At 44.9% G+C, this 20,087-nt stretch overlaps 1 protein-coding gene across 1 annotated transcript; it reads right to left on the bottom strand.

The window, feature by feature from the left end:
• On the bottom strand, positions 1 to 19,429 carry SYNC (syncoilin, intermediate filament protein). Its single transcript, XM_030870779.2, has 4 exons — positions 19,318 to 19,429; positions 13,080 to 14,223; positions 3,338 to 3,462; positions 1 to 1,724 (listed from the first exon to the last, which is right to left on the bottom strand). Exons 1-4 carry the CDS (start codon positions 19,368 to 19,370, stop codon positions 1,664 to 1,666), a joined length of 1,383 nt encoding a protein of 460 aa, XP_030726639.1. The 5' UTR covers positions 19,371 to 19,429; the 3' UTR covers positions 1 to 1,663.
• Positions 19,430 to 20,087: the final 658 nt, after the last annotated feature.

Below are 20,087 nucleotides of genomic sequence, written 5' to 3'. Positions count from 1 at the left end.
TTTTTTTTTTTTTTTTTTTTTTAAAGGAGTTAGTCCTTGACCACTAGTTTGATACCATCTCTATTTTGGGTGACCTGTTTCACCAGCAGGCCTGTTACTCTCCATGACTAACTGTGTAAGTGCTTATAATGGAATAAATTGCTTTTCTACATAATCCCACACTGATGGGTTTTATTTAATATATAATAGCCATCAAACACCAGTCTCTGGCGTCTAGAAGAGTTGTTCAGGTGACAGTTATTTTCTATGGTCTTTGACTACCAAGAGCAGAATTAAATATAATAGACCCAGAGGTATAGCAAAGAGCTTTACTCCTTCCCGGGGGAAGTGAAAGACATAAAATGCTGAATCAGAGGTACACAGATTAGTCTTTGATAAAATAACATCTTTTTGAAGTCTATCTCTGGAGAACTACATGAACTTTCAAGAATGTCAGAGGCAGTGTGGCAGAGAGAATTTAAGGCAAAATTTAAATTTGGAAAAGGTGTTTGACATTTTCTCATAGAGAGGTTGAATCTCCCCAGTATTTTTTTCACTGGGGCCTGTACTTAGAGGTTAGAAAAATAGGCTCTTGAAAGCCAAGTGCCATAACCAGGTAAAATGCCGGGTTCTTCAACCACCCAATTTAACGGAGTAGATCACTCTGACCCAGAATCATTTTCATGAGGTGAAAAATCAAACTCATCTTTGGGGAAATCTGGATTGGTTCTTTATTCTAAGTCAGTAGTTCTTTTTTTTTTTTGCGGTACGCGGGCCTCTCACTGTTGTGGCCTCTCCCATTGCGGAGCACAGGCTCCGGACGCACAGGCTCAGCGGCCATGGCTCACGGGCCCAGCCGCTCCGCGGCACATGGGATCTTCCCAGACCGGGGCACGAACCCGTGTCCCCTGCATCGGCAGGCGGACTCTCAACCACTGCGCCACCAGGGAAGCCCAGTAGTTCTTTTAGAGTATAGTGAAAATTACCATGACACAAGAGTAAATCTACATGAATCAGCACAGACTTAAAGAAAAGTAAACTTTGTAAAGGAATTCAATTAAAGTCTAACATTCATGGCACAAAAGAATTCAAATTGTAAACCCATGTACAGTTGACCCTTGAACAACGTGGGTTTGAACTGCATAGGTCCACTTACAACATACTTTTCAATAGTAAATACCACAGTACTATACCTGCAGTGGTTGGTTGAGTCCGTGGATGTGGAGGAACCTCGGATACCGAGGGCCAACTAAGTTATGTGCAGATTAACCGCCACATTGTTCAGGGGTCAACTTGAATATAAGGAAAATCGTCTGCCTTTTTGACTCCACCTGTGTTCCTGAAAAACTTTTGGGTCAACAGAAGGTAAGATACATTCTTCACAATACAGCAAGGTGTGTCCATACATTCTTCCTTTACTTTGTGCGTGTGGAGGGTTGTTGATGGGTGACAGGAGACTTATTTTTCCATTTCTCAGTGCATCGAAATCAGTACCAGCAGCCTATGAAATAGAATCCAGCTAAGAGTTGACTGATAGTATTCTGCCTCCAGCCAGCCCTATGATCTTTTTAAACAGGTCAGCCAGTATTTGTAACTTTCCCAGAGTGAACTGCTTGCCAAATCCCTGGCACTCCCTTCTCTGTTTAGAAAAAAGTATGTCCAAAGGGTACTCAGTGATCCTTTGCTAAGAAGTTTTTTTTGTTGGTTCCTGGTTACAGATTCGGCCATATGTTTCTAAACAGCCCCTGTAAGGTTGAGAGAAAAAAGGATAAGTTTAAACTTTCTGCAACTTGAAATAATACAGTATAAAGTTTTTGTGGGGGTTTTTTGTTTGTTTTTTGGGGGTTTTTTGTTTGGGTGCGCTGCATGGCTTGTGGGATCTTAGTTCCCTGACCAGGGATTGAACCTGTGCCCACAGCAGTGAAAGCGCTGAGTCCTAACTGGACCACTAGGGAATTCCCAATATAAAGTTTTTAATAATGAATTTCTGAAGCTTAGTGCAGGCCATATTGAGGAGAGATTGCTAGAGTGTGTTTTGCATCTAATCAAGGATGATTTTGGGAGGGGCTAGCTAAAAAGTTTTTCTGCCCACGTTAACTTTACACACAGGTATTACAAGGCCTGAAATTCTGTAATTTCGATTCTTTGGATTAATCATTGTCTTTTCCATGTACTTTTCATCTTATCCACACAAAGGTGTTTAGCAGATCATTTTCTTCGGTTACAAGGTTCTAGTAATCTCCCAAACAATGGGCATAGTCAGTTATTCCTGGATGAAACATGGTAAAAGAAAATCCTAGTATGGGAGTTCCCTGATGGTCTAGTGGTTAGGATTCAGCGCTTTCGCTGCTGTCGCCCGAGGTTCAATCCCTGATGGGGGAACTGCAAGCCATGCAGGCTGGCCAAAGGAAAAAAAAATCCTAGTAATTTAGGAAAAGCATCAGTAATGATAGTTATTTGTGAATTTGTATACAAAATGTAGGATTAACTAGGAAATTAATAAAAATTTATGGATATTTATCTAGTATCCAACTTGATCTTTTTTAATCCTTAGTTTCTTTATCCAAGAGAATCTAGCACTTTATAAAGAATGTGAGGACATATTGGTATGTAAAGAACTTAATGGATAGGTGTGTTGCTTGTTTCACAAATTAAGCAATAATCATGTCCTTTAGTCTACAAACAACACCCTCTTCAGCTTTGTAAATGACTGTTAACAGATTAATTTAGCCTTCTTGGCCTCCTTAGTCATAGTTTGAATTAGGTACCCTAACTGCCTTCTCTGCTATTCTAAGGAAACTTTATGAATAGCATATGGGGTCACGTAGGGTGAGGAAAGTAAGAATGCACAGAGCCTAGATGTTTTATCCTGTTCTGGATTTCCTGATGATAATCAGGACATATTTTAAGTCCTACTAGAAATTGAAACATTCCAAATGAAGCCTGAATGCTTGAACCAGGCAACCTGGAAGTATGTGTTATCCCTAAATGACTGACTTGTCATTAGACACACAATCTTTTTTTAAGGCACTAGTCTTGTTAGGTCAGGAAAGCAGCAACAATGCAGACACTGCTCTTATAACCTACAAGGATCACCTTGCAGCTGTGTCTGGATTCCACCTGCCTCAGAAGTGGGAGCATTAGCCTGTTCCAGGCTCTTGGGTAGCATAGGCGTTTAAAAAAAAAGAGCCATTTTCCATCTGTTCACGGATGAGCATAATTTGAAAAATTTCCCCCAGTTTTCTTTTTTTTTTTTTGCTTTTCACTGTCAAGAGAAATTTCTCCTGAGCAACATCTGCCCTCCCCACCATTCCCTCAGCCTTTGTTAGTTGAGATTTGGGTAGCAGCAAAAACTGACTTGTATGTTGCGAGCTCTTCAGCAAGGCTGATCTTTAGCTGCTCCATCTCTTTGTTCTTCTGTTGCTGGAGTTGCACCCCGCTTCTTAGCTGCCTCTGTTGTTCTTCCATTTCCTCCAGCTGTTCCTGCGTGAGGACCAAGAACATTTCTAAAGCACCAAACAACAAAAACCTGACATTGTCCATAATAGTATATTTCCTTACACATTGTTTAATCTCCATAGCAGTATTGAGGTTGAGAAATAGATTCAGAGAATTTGTGTTTTGACAGTGATACTGTTTTTGACAGTGATACTGTTCTGAAAGGAGTCTTGTCTGTTAACCACAGCTTACATCTTAAAATCCTGCAAAGGGTGGACAGAGGGACTTTTCAGAGGGACTTTTTTGTTTCCCAATTTTAAGAAGTGTCGGGGGCTTCCCTGGAGGCGCAGTGGTTGAGAATATGCCTGCCCTGGTCCGGGAAGATCCCACTTGCCACGGAGCAACTAAGCCTGTGCGCCACAACTACTGAGCCTGCACTCTAGAGCCCGTGAGCCACAACTACTGAGCCCGTGTGCCACAACTACTGAGCCTGTGCACCTAGAGCCCGTGCTCCGCAACAAGAGAAGCCACCACAATAAGCCTGCCCACCGCAATGAAGAGTAGCCCCCACTCTCTGCAACTAGAGAAAGCCAGCAACGAAGTCAGCAACAAAGACCCAACGCAGCCAAAAATAAGTTAAAAAAGTGTCGGGGAGGATTTTGATTATCTAGTGGTGAACTAAGAATTTTATAGACCCCTTGCTCTATGTACAAGTTTGTTTCCGTTAATAATCAGTAGTCTTTATAATGCCCAACAACTTCAGCAATTTAAGTTGAAAGAAACCAAGTCTTCGTGTAAGCAATTATTCTTTTTTTTTTTTTTTAATCACTACATTTATTTATTTTTTTTGCGGTACGCGGGCTTCTCACTGTTGCGGCCTCTCCCATTGCAGAGCACAGGCTCCAGATGCACAGGCTCAGCGGCCATGGCTCACGGGCCCAGCCACTCCGTGGCCTGTGGGATCTTCCCGGACCGGGGCACGAACCAGCGTCCCCTGCATCGGCAGGGGGACTCAACCACTGCGCCACCAGGGAAGCCCTAAGCAATTATTCTTGAATATTATATTTGAATCTCCTTGAAGTCAGAGATATCTTTACTTAGTACTTGCCACAACATGGCATGCAGATAGATGCTTTATTATTGAGGGTATCAGAGTTGTTAATTTCCTATATCCTTTGCTTATTACATCAGGACAATTCGTTCTAAAGTTGGAAGATGAAGGCGCTATGCCCTGGAGGCCCTCAGGGGTCTTCAGATAACTATTTCCCATTCTGCCAAAACCAGGCGGGATGCATTCTGTAAATTGTGTCTGCCTAGGATTAATGCCTGACGAATGAAGATGTCAGCAAATCAGTCTGTGCCTTGGTTGCTAGCTGACATGGATCCTCAGGATCCATGGGGTAGCTGGGAAGGGAAGAGAGCGTTGAAATTGGAAGGCACATCTTTAAGGAGCAATGACTTTACCTCAGATTTTGAAGAATAATACAATAGGAATCCGGTTTAGGTGCATACTGTCATTAGAAGGATCTAAATAATTTGTTCACTGAGTCACCCTTAATATACTTGTGGCCTGTCAATCTGCAGTGTTTTGATACTCTGGCTGAATCTCAACTTTCATCAACATTGTCAAAGGTCTTTTTTTTAGTGCCTAGCCATGCTTTGATACCACACAGAGATATAGCCTTACGATCTAAGAGCATGTTATCTAAAGAAAAGCATCTGCATACCTCTGTGCCCCAGTTTCCCAAGCCTCACCATCTAGCAAACCTGTTGTTTGCTGGATATACAAAAGACCTGCTTGTGAAGGCTGTCTGCACCATCACTGATAAGCTCTTGACAGGGAGAAACTGTCACAGAATGAAGGAAGTATTGTACAGTGACAGAAATTAAGGACAATCTCCATTCTTAATCCTGGGTAGCACCACTGGGTTAACTTTAAAAACTGCTTTATTGGGACTTCCCTGGCGGTCCAGGGGTTAAGACTCCATGCTTCCACTGCAGGGGGCACGGGTTCGATCCCTGGTTGGGGAGCTAAGATCCCACATGCCGCATGGCGTGACCAAAAAAAAAACTAAAACAACAAAACAAAACAAACCTGCTTCATCATCTCAATCTTTCATAGGCTTTCCATTTTCTTTAGTCTGGCATTCAGACTCCTGCTAGTTGGACCCTTACTTCTAACTAGAACCTCCATTATTCCTGTAGTCTGCACTGTCCAGTATGGAAGTCACTAGCCACATGTGGCTATTGAGTACTTGAAATATGGCTAGTCTGAACGGCGATGTGCTGTGAGTGTAAGATACATAGCAGATTTCTAAGACTTGACACCAAATATATATATATATGTGTGTATATATATATATATATATATCAAATTTTAATGTTGATTACATATTATAGTGGTAATATTTTTGCTATGCTGGGTTAAATGTATTATTTTCACCTGTTTCTTAATTTTTTTTTAATGTGGCTACTAGAATTTTTTTTCTTTTTTTGGCCACGCTGTGTGGCGTGTGGGATCTTAGTTCCTCAGCCAGAGATTGAACCCACGCCCCCTGCATTGGAAACGCAGAGGCTTAACCACTGGACCGCTAGGGAAGTTCCCCTAGAAATTTTTAAATGACATCTGTGGCTTGCATGATACTTCTGTTGGAGAGTGCTGCTCTAGTCTGAACAAGTCAGATTTCTGTGCCTTTACTCCTGCCATTTCTGTCACCTAGATAGCATCTGTTCCCTTATATTGAATTTTTTTTTTATTCATGTCTAACTCCCAACCAGATTGTAGGTTCCTGGTTCTTAGTATGTCCGGCACCCTACACATAATGCTTATTGAGGTGAAGCATGCAGATAGTAAGCATATTCCATCTTTTGGCATTAGAAGTCTACCAATTTCAAGCTAAAAACTTTGAGATCATTCTCAGCAAATTCCTCACCCTGCCCACTGCAACCAGTCACCAAATGCTACCCATTTAACTTCACATCTCTCATCTCTCCTCTAAGTGGTGTTTCCAGGCTCTTTCAATCTACCCTCCACACTGCCACTTAGAGTACGTAACTACGTGGCAGGCACCATTAGCAGCACTTTACAGATATTAACTAGTTCATTCCTTGCAACAGCCCTATTAATCCCATTTTACATGTGAGGAAGCTGAACCACAGAGGTTAAGTCATTTGTCCAAAGTTTCCCAGTTAGTAAGTGGTAGAGCCAGGATTTGCCACTGACTTACAGCTCATACTCTTAATTGCTTTATTGCCTTCATATAGATAGATATAAAAGTAGACATAGATGATAGATGATTGATAGATGATAGATAATAGATAGATGATAGATGAAAGATAGATGATAGATAACAGATGATAGGTAGATGATAGATGAAAGATAGATGATAGATGATAGATAGATTGATAGATGATAGGTAGACAAATGATAGGTGATAGGTAGATAGATAGATGATAGATAAATAGATGAAAGATAGATGATAGGTAGATAATAGATAGATAGATAATAGATAGGCTCTTAAATGGTCTTCAAACTGTTTTCCAGGAAACCACAGGAGGAGGCCATGCTGGAGTGACCTTGTCACTCTTTAGTTAGAAAGTAGCTCTACTTTTACTTGTTTTACATGTTGGCATTCCATATAAAATTGTTTTGGGGAAAGGGTCTGTGGCTTTGAAGAAAACCTTTTTAGGAAAACCACTGACCTAAAGAATACATAAAGCCGGGCTTCCCTGGTGGCGCAGTGGTTGAGAGTCGGCCTGCCAATGCAGGGGACATGGGTTCGTGCCCCGGTCCAGGAAAATCCCACATGCCGCGGAGCGGCTGGGCCCGTGAGCCATGGCCGCTGAGCCTGCGCGTCCGGAGCCTGTGCTCCACAACGGGAGAGGCCACAACAGTGAGAGGCCCGCGTACCGCAAAAAAAAAGAATACATAAAGCCCTTTGCAATCTGGTCCCAATCTACCTCTCCAGCCTCATCTCTCTATTTCTCACATTCCTTATGTTCCAGCCACACTGAGCTTCTCACTTCCCATAACAACGTCTGTGTTTTCATGCTTTTGTATAAGCTGTTCCCTCTGCCTAGAATACCCTTCCCTTGTCTACACAGTGAATTCATTCTTTAAGGCTCAGCTCAAACACCCTGTAGTAGTTGAGTGTGGACTTGAACTAGATGGCACAGGGTTACATCCTTCCTTCATCACTTCCTAGCTGTGTAACCCTGGACAGATGACTTCTCTGACTCACCTGTTTTCTTGTTTTTCAAATGGTGACAGCAGTTATACCTATCTCAGATGTAAGAATTAAATGAATTATTACATGTAAAGAACTTCACGTACATGCTAGCTATTGTTAATCCTCTAATGAAATTTCCCCCTTTTCTCCCCAGGTGTAATTATACCTGCTTCAGTACAATGCTTTATTCCTACAACTATTACATTGTCTATCACACTGAAGCATATTAATTATTTCATTGATTCTAAAACTCACACTTTAACATCTTACTTTGATCAGGATGCATCTTACAATCAAGTGTATTAGATTTTATGAAATTTTATCTTGCATCCTTCCTGGACTATAAACTTTTATTTCTTCTTTTCTTTTTCTGTTTAATTTTTATTTTTTGTATTTTTTGTTCATTTTATTTATTATTATTATTATATTTTAATTGGACTATCAACTTTTTGAGGACAGGGGCTGCCCCCCACCTCCACCCTACACCACAGCGTCTCATCCCTTGCCAGCACATAGCTCATTGCCTGGCCCATAGAAAATAGGCACTTAGAAGATATTTGTCAAATGAATGGATGATGGTGATGAAAGAGGCAAAGTTTATAGTCATAAGAGTGAAGCGTACCCTTGAAAAGTAATCAGATGCCATACATGGCCTTTGGCAAACAGTTTAGGAAGAAGCCATTTCAGAAAGAAGAATTGGGACTTCCCTGGTGGCGCAGTGGTTAAGAATCCGCCTGCCAATGCAGGAGATACGGGTTTGAGCCCTGGTCCGGGAAGGTCCCACATGCCGCAGAGCAACTAAGCCTGTGCGCCACAACTACTGAGCCTGCGCTCTAGAGCCCGCGAGCCACAACTACTGAAGCCCACGTGTGTGTGCTCCACAACAAGAGAAGCCACTGCAGTGAGAAGTCCGCGCACTGCTACGAAGAGTAGCCTGTGCTCGCCGCAACTAGAGGAAGCCCGCGCACAGCAACGAAGACCCAACGCGGCCTAAAATAAATAAATTTTTAAAAAAGAAAAGAGATCCACAAGAGACCTCCCAGCTGCACATAATATCAAACAGCAAAAATTTCCGAGAGATCTCCATCTCAACGCCAGCACCCAGCTTCACTCAATGACCAGCAAGCTACAGTGCTGGACATCCTATGCCAAACAACTAGCAAGACAGGAACACAACCCCACCCATTAGCAGAGAGGCGGCCCAAAATCATAATAAGTCTACAGACACCCCAAAACACACCACCAGACGTGGACCTGCCCACCAGAAAGACAAGATCTAGCCTCATCCACCAGAACACAGGCACTAGTACCCTCCACCAGGAAGCCTACACAACCCACTGAACCAACCTTAGCCACTGGGGACAGACACAAAAAACAACAGGAACTACGAACCTTCAGCCTGCAAAAAAGGAGACCCCAAACACAGTAGGATAAGCAAAATGAAAAGACAGAAAAACACACCGCAGATGAAGGAGCAAGATAAAAACCCATCAGACCTAACAAATGAAGAGGAAATAGGCAGTCTACCTGAAAAAGAATTCAAAATAATGATAGTAAGGTTGATCCGAAATCTTGGAGATAGAATGGACAATAGAATGGACAAAATGCAAGAATCAGTTAACAAGGACCTAGAAGAACTAAAGATGAAACAAGCAACGATGAACAACACAATAAATGAAATTAAAAGTACTCTAGATGGGATCAATAGCAGAATAACTGAGGCAGAAGAACGGATAAGTCACCTGGAAGATAAAATAGTGGAAATAACTACTGCAGAGCAGAATAAAGAAAAAAGAATGAAAAGAACTGAGGACAGTCTCAGAGACCTCTGGGACAACATTAAACGTACCAACATTCGAATTATAGGGGTTCCAGAAGAAGAAGAGAAAAAGAAAGGGACTGAGAAAATATTTGAAGAGATTATAGTTGAAAACTTCCCTAATATGGGAAAGGAAATAGTTAATCAAGTCCAGGAAGCACAGAGAGTCCCATACAGGATAAATCCAAGGAGAAATACGCCAAGACACATATTAATCAAACTGTCAAAAATTAAATACAAAGAAAACATATTAAAAGCAGCAAGGGAAAAACAACAAATAACACACAAGGGAATCCCCATAAGGTTAACAGCTGATCTTTCAGCAGAAACTCTGCAAGCCAGAAGGGAGTGGCAGGACATATTGAAAGTGTTGAAGGAGAAAAACCTGCAACCAAGATTACTCTACCCAGCAAGGATCTCATTCAGATTTGATGGAGAAATTAAAACCTTTAGAGACAAGCAAAAGCTGAGAGAGTTCAGCACCACCAAACCAGCTCTACAACAACTGCTAAAGGAACTTCTCTAGGCAAGAAACACAAAAGAAGGAAAAGACCTACAATAACAAACCCAAAACAATTAAGAAAATGGGAATGGGAACACACATATCGATAATTACCTTAAATGTAAATGGACTAAATGCTCCCACCAAAAGACACAGATTGGCTGAATGGATACAAAAACAAGACCCATATATTTGCTGTCTGCAAGAGACCCGTATGCTAACACATATATATGGAATTTAAGAAAAAAAAAATGTCATGAAAAACCTAGGGGTGAAACAGGAATAAAGACACAGACTTACTAGAGAATGGACTTGAGGCTATGGGGAGGGGGAAGGGTAAACGGTGACAAAGCAATAAAGAGGCATGGACATGTATACACTACCAAACGTAAGGTAGATAGCTAGTGGGAAGCAGCCGCATAGCACAGGGAGATCAGCTCGGTGCTGTGTGACCGCCTGGAGGGGTGGGATAGGGAGGGTGGGAGGGAGGGTGACGCAAGCGGGAAGAGATATGGGAACATATGTATATATATAACTGATTCATTTTGTTGTGAAGCTGAAACTAACATACCATTGTAAAGCAATTATGCTCCAATAAAGATGTTTAAAAAAAATAAATAAATAAAATAAAAATAAAAATTAAAAAAAAAAAAAAAAAAGAAAAGAAAGAGAAGAATTAGCTCTTTCATACCTTTATTCCTACTTTAATTATGGTATGGCGATAGGAGACACCCATCAAGATTGTTTTCTATAGAATGATCTTTGGAAAGGTGCACAGATCATCAAATCTGAAACAAATCCAGTACAGTGACGAAAATCACTGGGGAAAAAGTTCTACAACTCTAGCACTATGTCAGAAAATTCTAATCCTGAAGATTCCTTACTTAGAGCACCACCATCCTAGTTAGTCTTGCCTGAAATCTAAGCATCCTCTTTGACTTCTCACCTCTCTGCCCCACTCATTCTGTAGCCAAGTTTATTCTACATTTGTTCTTGTATCCTTCCCCTTCCTTTTATTCCTGCTACCATTGTTTCCTTTTACCAATAGTAGCTTCCTAATTAGTCTCCTTGCCTTTGGGTCTCTAGCCCATTTTACACACTGCCACCAATACTGTTTCTAAAAGGAGAGCAACGATCATGTTAATCCCTTGATTAAATACCTTTATGGGGGCTTCCCTGGTGGCGCAGTGGTTAAGAATCCGCCTGCCAATGCAGGGGACACGGGTTCAAGCCCTGGTCCGGGAAGATCCCACATGCGGCGGATCAACTAAGCCCTTGTGCCACAACTACTGAGCCTGTGTGCCACAACTACTGAAGCTTGCGTGCCTAGAGCCCACGCTCTGCAACAAGAGAAGCCACCACAATGAAAAGCCTGCACACCACAACAAAGAGTAGCCCCTGCTCAATACAACTAGAGAAAGCCCACGCACAGCAACGAAGACCCAACACAGCCAAAAATAAATTTTAATGAATAAATAATAAAATAAAAAGAAGCTCTTAAAAATAAAAAAACCTTTATGGATGCAACTGACCACTGAATAAAGTCCAAACTCCCTAGTTTGGATTTCAAAATCCAATGTGATCTGCCCCGATTTACCTTTACAGGTTCAACTCACCTCTCAGTTTTTCACCTTTCACATGCAGCCAAGTTACAAATTATATTTTAGATCTATTAGATTAAATAAAATATATTAAAATTACCTTCACCTATTTCTTTTTTTATGTGGTTATTAGAAAATTTCAAATTATATATGTGGCTTGCGTTATATTTCTGTTGGACAGCACTGCTCTAGATCTTACCTGTACTTCAACACTTAGCTCAAATAACATTGTCTTCCGTTATGGGTTCTCTGATTTAATCCACGACTATTATCCCATAGCATTCTTATTTGTACCTCTCTTAAATCACGTTACTTCCTACCCTGGGTTACAATTGTTAATGTAACATTTGATTGAGTGTAAGCTGTTAAGGTTAGTATTTATTTATGCAAGGATAATTAGTGCCCTTTCACTAGATTGTGACCCAGTAAAAAAGCAGTGCAGTGAAGGCGGCGGGCAGTGTTGGGTGAGTGAGGGGAGTGCATATATGTATAGTTTGAAAACGTTCAATATTATGACCAAAAAAACCCCACCGTTTTCATAATACAACTACAGAAAGCTTGACAAAATCTTCAGTGAAGTAAATGCAGCCATTTTCAACAGAGGACATGTTCCCTTAAGGATACGTCAAAATCTCTGGCAGGGCATAAGATTAAGTTCATCCAAAAAAGGGGGGTTCCAAAAAAAAGTACTGCTCTGAAAAGCACCACACTGTGGTCTTCTCATGGTACCCAGCAGCTCTTAAGTCAGCGCTTAACTGATGCATACTCTGAGCCTGGTGGCAGAGATAAGTAAAACATACTCCCTACCTTCCGAAAGCTCACAGTCTGTGGGGGAGAGAGACTTGTTTATGCACTTAGTGTTCATCTCCCACTCTGTTCTAAAAGGGATTAGAACTGGCTCACGATCAGAAATAGCTTGAATACAAGTGAAATGGTGACAAATGCACAAAAAAGGAAAACGAGGAATTGAGATTTATAGATTTCATCCCAGTTTTTTAAGACTGGAAAAACTTCAAGACAGAGATCAGATAGGTGGGGCTTGAGGGTGAATATGGGAGAGGGGAGAGAATGAATACTACCTAGCCTCATTCCCTCCTGCTCTATATAAACCCAAGTGTGATTCACTTAGAATTGGAAACTTGTGCTGTGGAAAGAGCACTGAAATATTTGGGGGTGGTCAGACTAGAGTTCAAATTACTCCAACTCACTGGGCCTCAGTTTCCTCATCTATGAAAAATGATAATAGTTGACTTGGAGGATTAATGAAGATCAAGTGAGATAATTGGTGTAAAAGTGCTGTGTAAATTAAGAGTGCAAGATAACTTTCAGCCCTAGCACAGGCCTGAATGAATGAAATGCAAAATGGCGTAAAGAAGTGAGTGAATGGCCCAAGGAACAAATTGTTCTTCCTACATATGCTAGTATCCTTCAGCCCAAAGACATTTGGCCCCGATCCCCTTTTCCTCCCCAGGCTAAAAGACTGTACTTCCTTTCATGCCAAGTGGGCCTACCCTGTACTGCTGCACATCCTCGTCTCGTTTTTGCCTCACAAGGGTGGTCTGGTCCTCCAGATTCCTGTTTTGCAGCTGGAGCTGAAGGGCCTCTGCTTGCAGGGGTCGCAGAGCCTCCTTCATCTCCTGGATCTCGGCCTGGGTTTTCTGCAGAGCTCTGGCCGCAGCTTCTTTCTTCTCTAGGAGCCGCAGCAGCTGAGGCTCATACTCCTGCTCCAGGCCCTGGCGGCTCTCCGCCATGAGGTTCTCGAACTGGGCAGAGAGCTGCCGGCTCTCCTGGAGAAAGTGCCCATCCCTCTGGCTTGGAGGTGCTTCTAGTTGTTGCCGTAACTGCTCCTTTTGCTTCTGATAGGCATCCCGAAGCTGGGCTAATTCCTCCGAGAGCTGGGCTGCCTGGGCGGTCAGCACTTCCCGGAACTCGGCAAACTGAGCCACGTCCTGCCGGCGGCACTCCAGCTGATATTGGTAGGACACACATTCCTTCGTCACCTTGAACAGCTTCTGCTTGACCAGTCGGATCTCCTCCCTCAGCCCATCCCTCTCCAGCTCTGCCTGGGCGTGCAGTTTGTAGGCAGCCAGGATGTCGTGGTGGACCCGTTGCACCTCCTGCAGGGCTGGTTCCCGGAGCAACACAAGCTCATGGATGAGCTGATCCCTCTCCTCTTCCAGCTGGGCCACGGCTTGGACACACTGCTGGAAACGCCCCTCCAGCAATTCCAGGTCCTCTGTGCTCAGGCTCCCCTCTGTGCTGGGACACGGCCCAGCTCTGAGGCTCTCCTCGGGGTTAGGTTTCTCCTCGCTCGGGACAGTCTTTCCCCCATAAACCATCTGCTCTGGGCTTGTAGTCTTCCCCAGCTTCACGGGCTCTTCCACATATAGCATCTCCTCTGGCTTTCCTGGCTCCTCCACATACAGGGCCTCATCAGGCGTCCTGGTCTCCTCAATATGCAGCGTCTCCTCAGGCTTCTCGGTCTCTTCCACACACATAGCCACATCAAAGTCACCTGTGTCCCCCGGGTAGAGAATATCCTCTAAGTTCAAGGTCCCTTCCAAAGACAGAGTAACTTCTGGGTTCCAGGTCCCCACCTCATACGGGGATTCAGAGTTCTCCTCTTGCAGAGAAGTGGCCTCTGCTCTTGTGTTCCTGCAAGAGAAATGACAAGGTGAGAGGGCAGCCACAGTCCTGGGATGGTTTGTGACTGGAGCCAGTAGGACACAGGCCTAATTTATATCAAATTCTCACATCTCAGAGAGCACATGTCTGCCCCTTCCCTCCATTGATCCACCCCGACACAGCCCATTGCTTAGATCTGACACCATCCCCATGATGTCAGTGTCGAGTCTCTGCTTACATACCTTCAAGGACTGGAAACTCACACCTGAGCTACTATATGTTCCACCGTCATAAGAAAATTCTAGTGTTGAGGTAAAACCTTCCCTGCAATTTTTCCCTGGGTTTGATTCTTCTTTCTAGAATCAGACAAATCTAATTTCTCTTCCATGTAAGTTCTTTGAACACTTAAAGAGAACTGATTTATCCTTCAATTATTCCATGCATGCCAAGGTTTCCAGTACCCACCTCATTTGGGTCACTTCTTTCTGACAGGCTCCAAGTTGACAGGCTCGCTATCCCTTGGGGATGGGTATAGGAAGCAATACCCAGGTGTACTCTGAGCAGTGATTCTCTGGACACTATACTCCTATTGTTGCAGTCAAGACACCCTTAGCATATAGGGCAGCTCCATCATATTCTGGATAAATGCTGAGTTTGACTAAAATCCTGAAGACTTTTTCACACCAAGTGCTTTTAAACCACATCTCTTGTTCCTATAAAACTTCATCTTGTTGGAATTGGCCCATCCTTCTAGCCTGTCAATGCTCTTGAATTCAGATTCTGTGATTCTAACAGATGAGCCCCTTAACCCAGCTGCCCGTTGCCTGCTAGCTTACTCAGTTCCTGTGGAGGAATGCTCTCCTGCTGCTTTGGCCCTCAAGTGGCTTTGGTCTTTCCTGTTTCAAATGCATCTTACCTGCCTTGGATCTCTGAGCAATTCTTTGAAAATATAAAATACCATGGAAATAATAATAAATTATACTTTTAAAGGTCTTATATACACCAGGCCCTGTTCTAAATGTTTTACATATATCGATTCATTTAATCCTCATAACAATTCTATGAGGTGGTTACATTTATTATTCCCATTTTACAGATCAGGAAATGGAGGTCAAAGAGATTAAGTAATTTGCTCAAGGAAACTCAGATACTCAGAGTGCACCACTTACAAAACAGACTAGATTTGAGTGTAGCTTTCAATAAACTTTTCTTTTTTAAGATATAAAGTATAAATGAAAAGCCTCACATATCAAACAAAGAATTTGATTTGTCTTGAAAAGGCTTACTTGTGTCCAGGTTTTCAGCTCTATTTCTCAGCTCCAAGTTCCTAATAAAGACTACTTTTATTCTAAATCGTCTTCTCAGTCCTCCTCTCTACACCCCAGGAATCCCTGGCTTCCCTTTTGTATCTCCTGATGGCCCTCTGGAAACCACAAAAGTGTGTCTTCATCAGGCCCCAAACATCACTGGCCTCATTCAACCCCAGCACCTGCACCAAAACCTAAAACTTAATGACAACTCAACAATCACCTAGTCCATTCATTTCACTTTACCAGAGATGGAGTGCTTTTTTTGTTTTGTATAAATGCATGTATTTATTTATTTTTGGCTGAGTTGGGTCTTTGTTGCTGGGCGCAGGCTTTCTCTAGTTGCGGCGAGTGTGGGCTACTCTTCGCTGTGGTACATGGGCTTCTCATTGCGGTGGCTTCTCTTGTTGCGGAGCACGGGCTCTAGGTGTGCAGGCTTCAGTAGTTGTGGCTCGCAGGCTCTAGAGCACAGGCTCAGTAGTTGTGGCGCACAGGCTTAGTTGCTCCACGGCATGTGGGATCTTCCCGGACCAGGGCTCGAACCCGTGTCCCCTGCATTGGCAGGCGGATTCTTAACCACTGTGCCACCAGGGAAGCCCTGGAGTGCTTTTTTAGATATCTTCATCTGATGTTACTTGGCACCTCAAACTCAACTGCCACCAAATTATCCTTCTCCCTGAGCTTGTTACACCTGTATTTTCCAGCTCAGAGAAATATATCACCATACACCAGGCTGATGAGACAAGCAGTCTTTTTTTTGTTTTTTAATTGGAGTACAGTTGATTTACAATGTTGTGTTAGTTTCTGCTGTACAGCAAAGTGAATCAGTTATACATATACATGTATCCACTCTAATCTTCTAGATTCTTTTCCCGTATAGGTCATTACAGAGTATTGAGTAGAGTTCCCTGTGCTGTGCAGTAAGTCCTTATTAGTTATCTATTGTATATATAGTACTGTGTATACGTCAATCCCAATCTCCCAATTTATCTCTTCCTCCCCTTTCCCCCCTGGTAACCATAACTTTGTGTTTTATATCTGTGACTCTATTTCTGTTTTGTAAATAAGTTCATTTGTACAATTTTTTAAAATATTTATTTATTTCTTCTTCTTATTTATTTTGGCTGTGCTGGGTCTTAGCTGCAGCAATGTGGGATCTTTAGTTGCGGCATGCAGTTTTCTTAGTTGCAGCATGCATGTGGGATCTAGTTCCCTGACCAGGGATCAAACCCAGGTCCCCTGTATTGGGAGCGTGGAGTCTTACCCACTGGACCACCAGGGAAGTCCCTGTACCTTTTTTTTTTTTTTAGATTCCACATATAAGTGATATTATATGATATTTGTCTTTCTCTGTCTGACTTAACTTCACTCAGTATGACAGTCTCTAGGTCCATCCATATTGCTGCAAATGGCATTATTTCATTCTTTTTTATGGCTGAGTAATATTCCATTATATATATGTACCACATCTTCTTTATCCATCCCTCTGTTGATAGACAAGTGGTCTTTAAACAGCCAACTCACTAAGAACTGACGTTTCTATCTCAGAAAGTCTCCAGTCTCTATCTCCCTCTTCACCCCATTGCCAGGACCCTCGTCCAAGTCATCATCCCTCACCCGCACTTTCGTACCAGCCTTCCCATAAGCCTTCTTCCTTCTCATCCCAGTCTGTTCTTGACAGTGCTGCAGCTTGCTATAATATAAAGCAAACTATCTTGCTCCTCTTCACCATATATAGCCAACTGCTTAGCATAGATTTAAGGCCCTTAAAGATGTGACCTCAACATACCTCTTCAGCCTCATCTCACATTACTACCCATAGCCCACCCAATGCTTGACAACCCGTAACATGCGTTAACTTTTCTACCTCCTACTCCTACCCCACAATGTCTAAAGAGTCCAGCTGAGAAAATACAGTTCATTGTAAACCACCTGACTAGAGAACAGTCCTACACTACCTGGAAAAGTAGAGTTCCTAATGCCAGGAAGGATGCACCTGCTCAGCTAGCCAGACCCACCCGGATCCTCAACAGAGTCCCTGCTTTGCCAGCAGACGGCCCTCACATCATGCTCCAGCTGAGTACTCCACCCTGGAATAACGTAATTGTGTTCAAGGAAGTATTCTAAGCGTTTCCCATAAATACTCATTTATCTGATGCTCGTCCATTATCCCCACTTTATAGATTAGGAAACCAAAGCACAGAGTAAAGAACTCACTCAAAGTTCTACAACTCGTACGTGGTGGAGCCTGGCGAAGGCCGGCAGTCTGGCTCCAGAGCCGGAGCTCCTTTTTACCACTCTCGTCTTAGAACAGGCATAAGATCTGAAAGAGGTAAAACAACTACGGCAGGTACAGAGCTCGGCCCTAGCATTCAAAATATATTTATATCTATTTACCTAACAAATTTCTACTCATCCTTCAAAGCCTGCTCAAACTCCACCTCCTCTGTTAAGCATTTCCCAGACAACTCCCATTCTTGTGTTCTCAAGGCACTTTGTAGGCAGCTCATCTTTGAACTAAGTGCTTTGTGTTACAGAAGAGCATGTATCTGTCTCCCCTGATGGTCCATTTCCTAACAACAAGTACAGTTATTCTCTCTATATCCCAGGGTGGGGCTCTGTAGAAGGTAGGCAGGCAGCAACCAACTGAGCTCCAGGGAGGAAACTTGCCCAAGGTCGAGTGGCAAAGCTGGAAGTAGATTCCAGGTCTCCTGACTTGCAGGCAGTGCTGTTACCACACACCACTCAGTCACCCCATCCACAGTGCCAGGCCTCTGCTAGGTGCTGCCCTCAGCAGCTGTCTCTCTCTAAGGAGCTGGGGAAAAGTAGATTATGGGAGGCCTAGGGGCAAAGGGGCCAGCTTAACTGAGGCCCCTGACCTCAGGTTTCCTTGGGCTCCAAGCAGCCTCCCTCTCTGCCACTTTGTCCCTGTCCCTAGAGGATTCCATCAGCTCCCATCCCATCAGGGATGTGACTGGGAGTGTTTGTGATACTGTGCAGGCATGAGTTGGTGTGTGACTCTGTGTGTACCCCTATGTGTGTACAGGTGAGTGCACATGTAAAACAAGGCTCAGCTTTGTGCCCTTGGTGACAGGGGAGGGGTGTCAGGTATGTGTGTGTTTGCACCTCTACCTCTTGGTACAAGAGGAAGTCCAGGGCTACAGGCTGCCCTGGGGCAGAAATGCTCCCTACTCGCCCCAAATCCTTCAGCCACAGGTCCCTTCCCCGCTAACCAGTGGTGGAGCTGACCGTTGAATGTTGGAGAGGGCCTCCCCTCCAGGGCCCCTGCCAACCAAGGCCCTCTTGCTGGTCTGGGACAGTAGATTCTCCCCCCAACCCCGCCCCGTCTAACACCACCCCAAGCCCCAGACCAGAGAGAACCAGCTGCTTGAACACTCTCAACTCCAAGCTGGCAGCCGCCCAACCTTGCGCGAAGTCTCTTCCACACGGCAAATTCAGCAACTGGAGGCTTCCATCTCCAGCTGCATTTGGGGTGAGCAACGAAAGAAAACGGGTAGCGTCTTTGGCCACTGGGGGCCGAATGGCATCTCACGGTTGGTGCCCGCTAGTGTGAAGCGGTTAATCCTCGTACCGCCCGTGGGAGGGGGAGGGGTAATTATAAAAAGTCCCAGACAACCGGAGATGCCAGGCCGGGACGAGACGCCCCGATCTCCCTTCGCGGGTGGCTCCGCCCCGTGCCCCACCCAGGCTGGACCCCCGCCCCCGCCCGGCGAAAGGCGCTCGCGGGGGGTGGGGATCCGTCCAGCACCCCTTCCCCAGGGGGCGGCGACGCGGCCCCGGGACGGTCCTTTCCTACCTCGCGGCCTCGGCGGCGCCGTCCCCGCCGCGCCGGGGCTCCGGGCTGGCCATGGCTGCGCGACCCGGGCTGGGCGGCCGCGGTATTAATAGCTGGCCCCCCGGGCAGCCCGCGCCCGTCCGCCGCACTGCCAGCTGCAGCCGACACCGGATCCCGCCGGCCCCGGGCCGGGCGCGCCCACTTGGCCCAGGCTCCCGCCGCGGGAGGAGGGAGCGGGCCGCTAGGCCCGGGGGCGGGGAAATGCCGCCCCTCCCGCCACCAGCGGAGGGTGTGGGGGGAGGTATGGGGAGGGGGTCGGCGTCTCCAAAACCAATCCCCCTGAGGTCTTCCCGAACCTTCTTTCTCTCCACCCTTCCCTTCCGAGGGTCCCGGTTTGGGCGGGGCGGGGGGGCAGTGGAGGAAGGTGGCTCCGCAGCCTCAGGAGAGCGCTTGCCCCGCCAGACCGGCCCGGGAGGGGGTCAGGGTGTGGGGTTGGGGACCTCGAGGGACCCCGCACCCTGCCCGCCGCCCGCAGGAGTTCGGGGGTGTCAGCCGCCGCCCGGCGCCCTGCGATGCCCCCTCGCCTGAGCGCTGTGCCCCGCAGCTGTCGCCGAGGGCTGGCGGAGGAGGGGGTAACACTACACCCCGTACGTTTGCGGACAGTCCGGAGCCTGGGGAAGGGCGGTGGGAGGACTGCGTGGGAGGGTTTAAGCCTCTAAGTTTCAGTCCATATTTAACACCGCTTTCTGCCCTCACGCTGCGAGGTTTCCAGGGGTCTCTCCGCTTGCTCC

This window comes from Globicephala melas, chromosome 1, assembly GCF_963455315.2.
Source record: "Globicephala melas chromosome 1, mGloMel1.2, whole genome shotgun sequence".
NCBI classification, from domain to species: domain Eukaryota; kingdom Metazoa; phylum Chordata; class Mammalia; order Artiodactyla; family Delphinidae; genus Globicephala; species Globicephala melas.
Note: the sequence above shows the minus strand (reverse complement) of the source record. Positions and strands in the feature narration are given on the sequence as shown.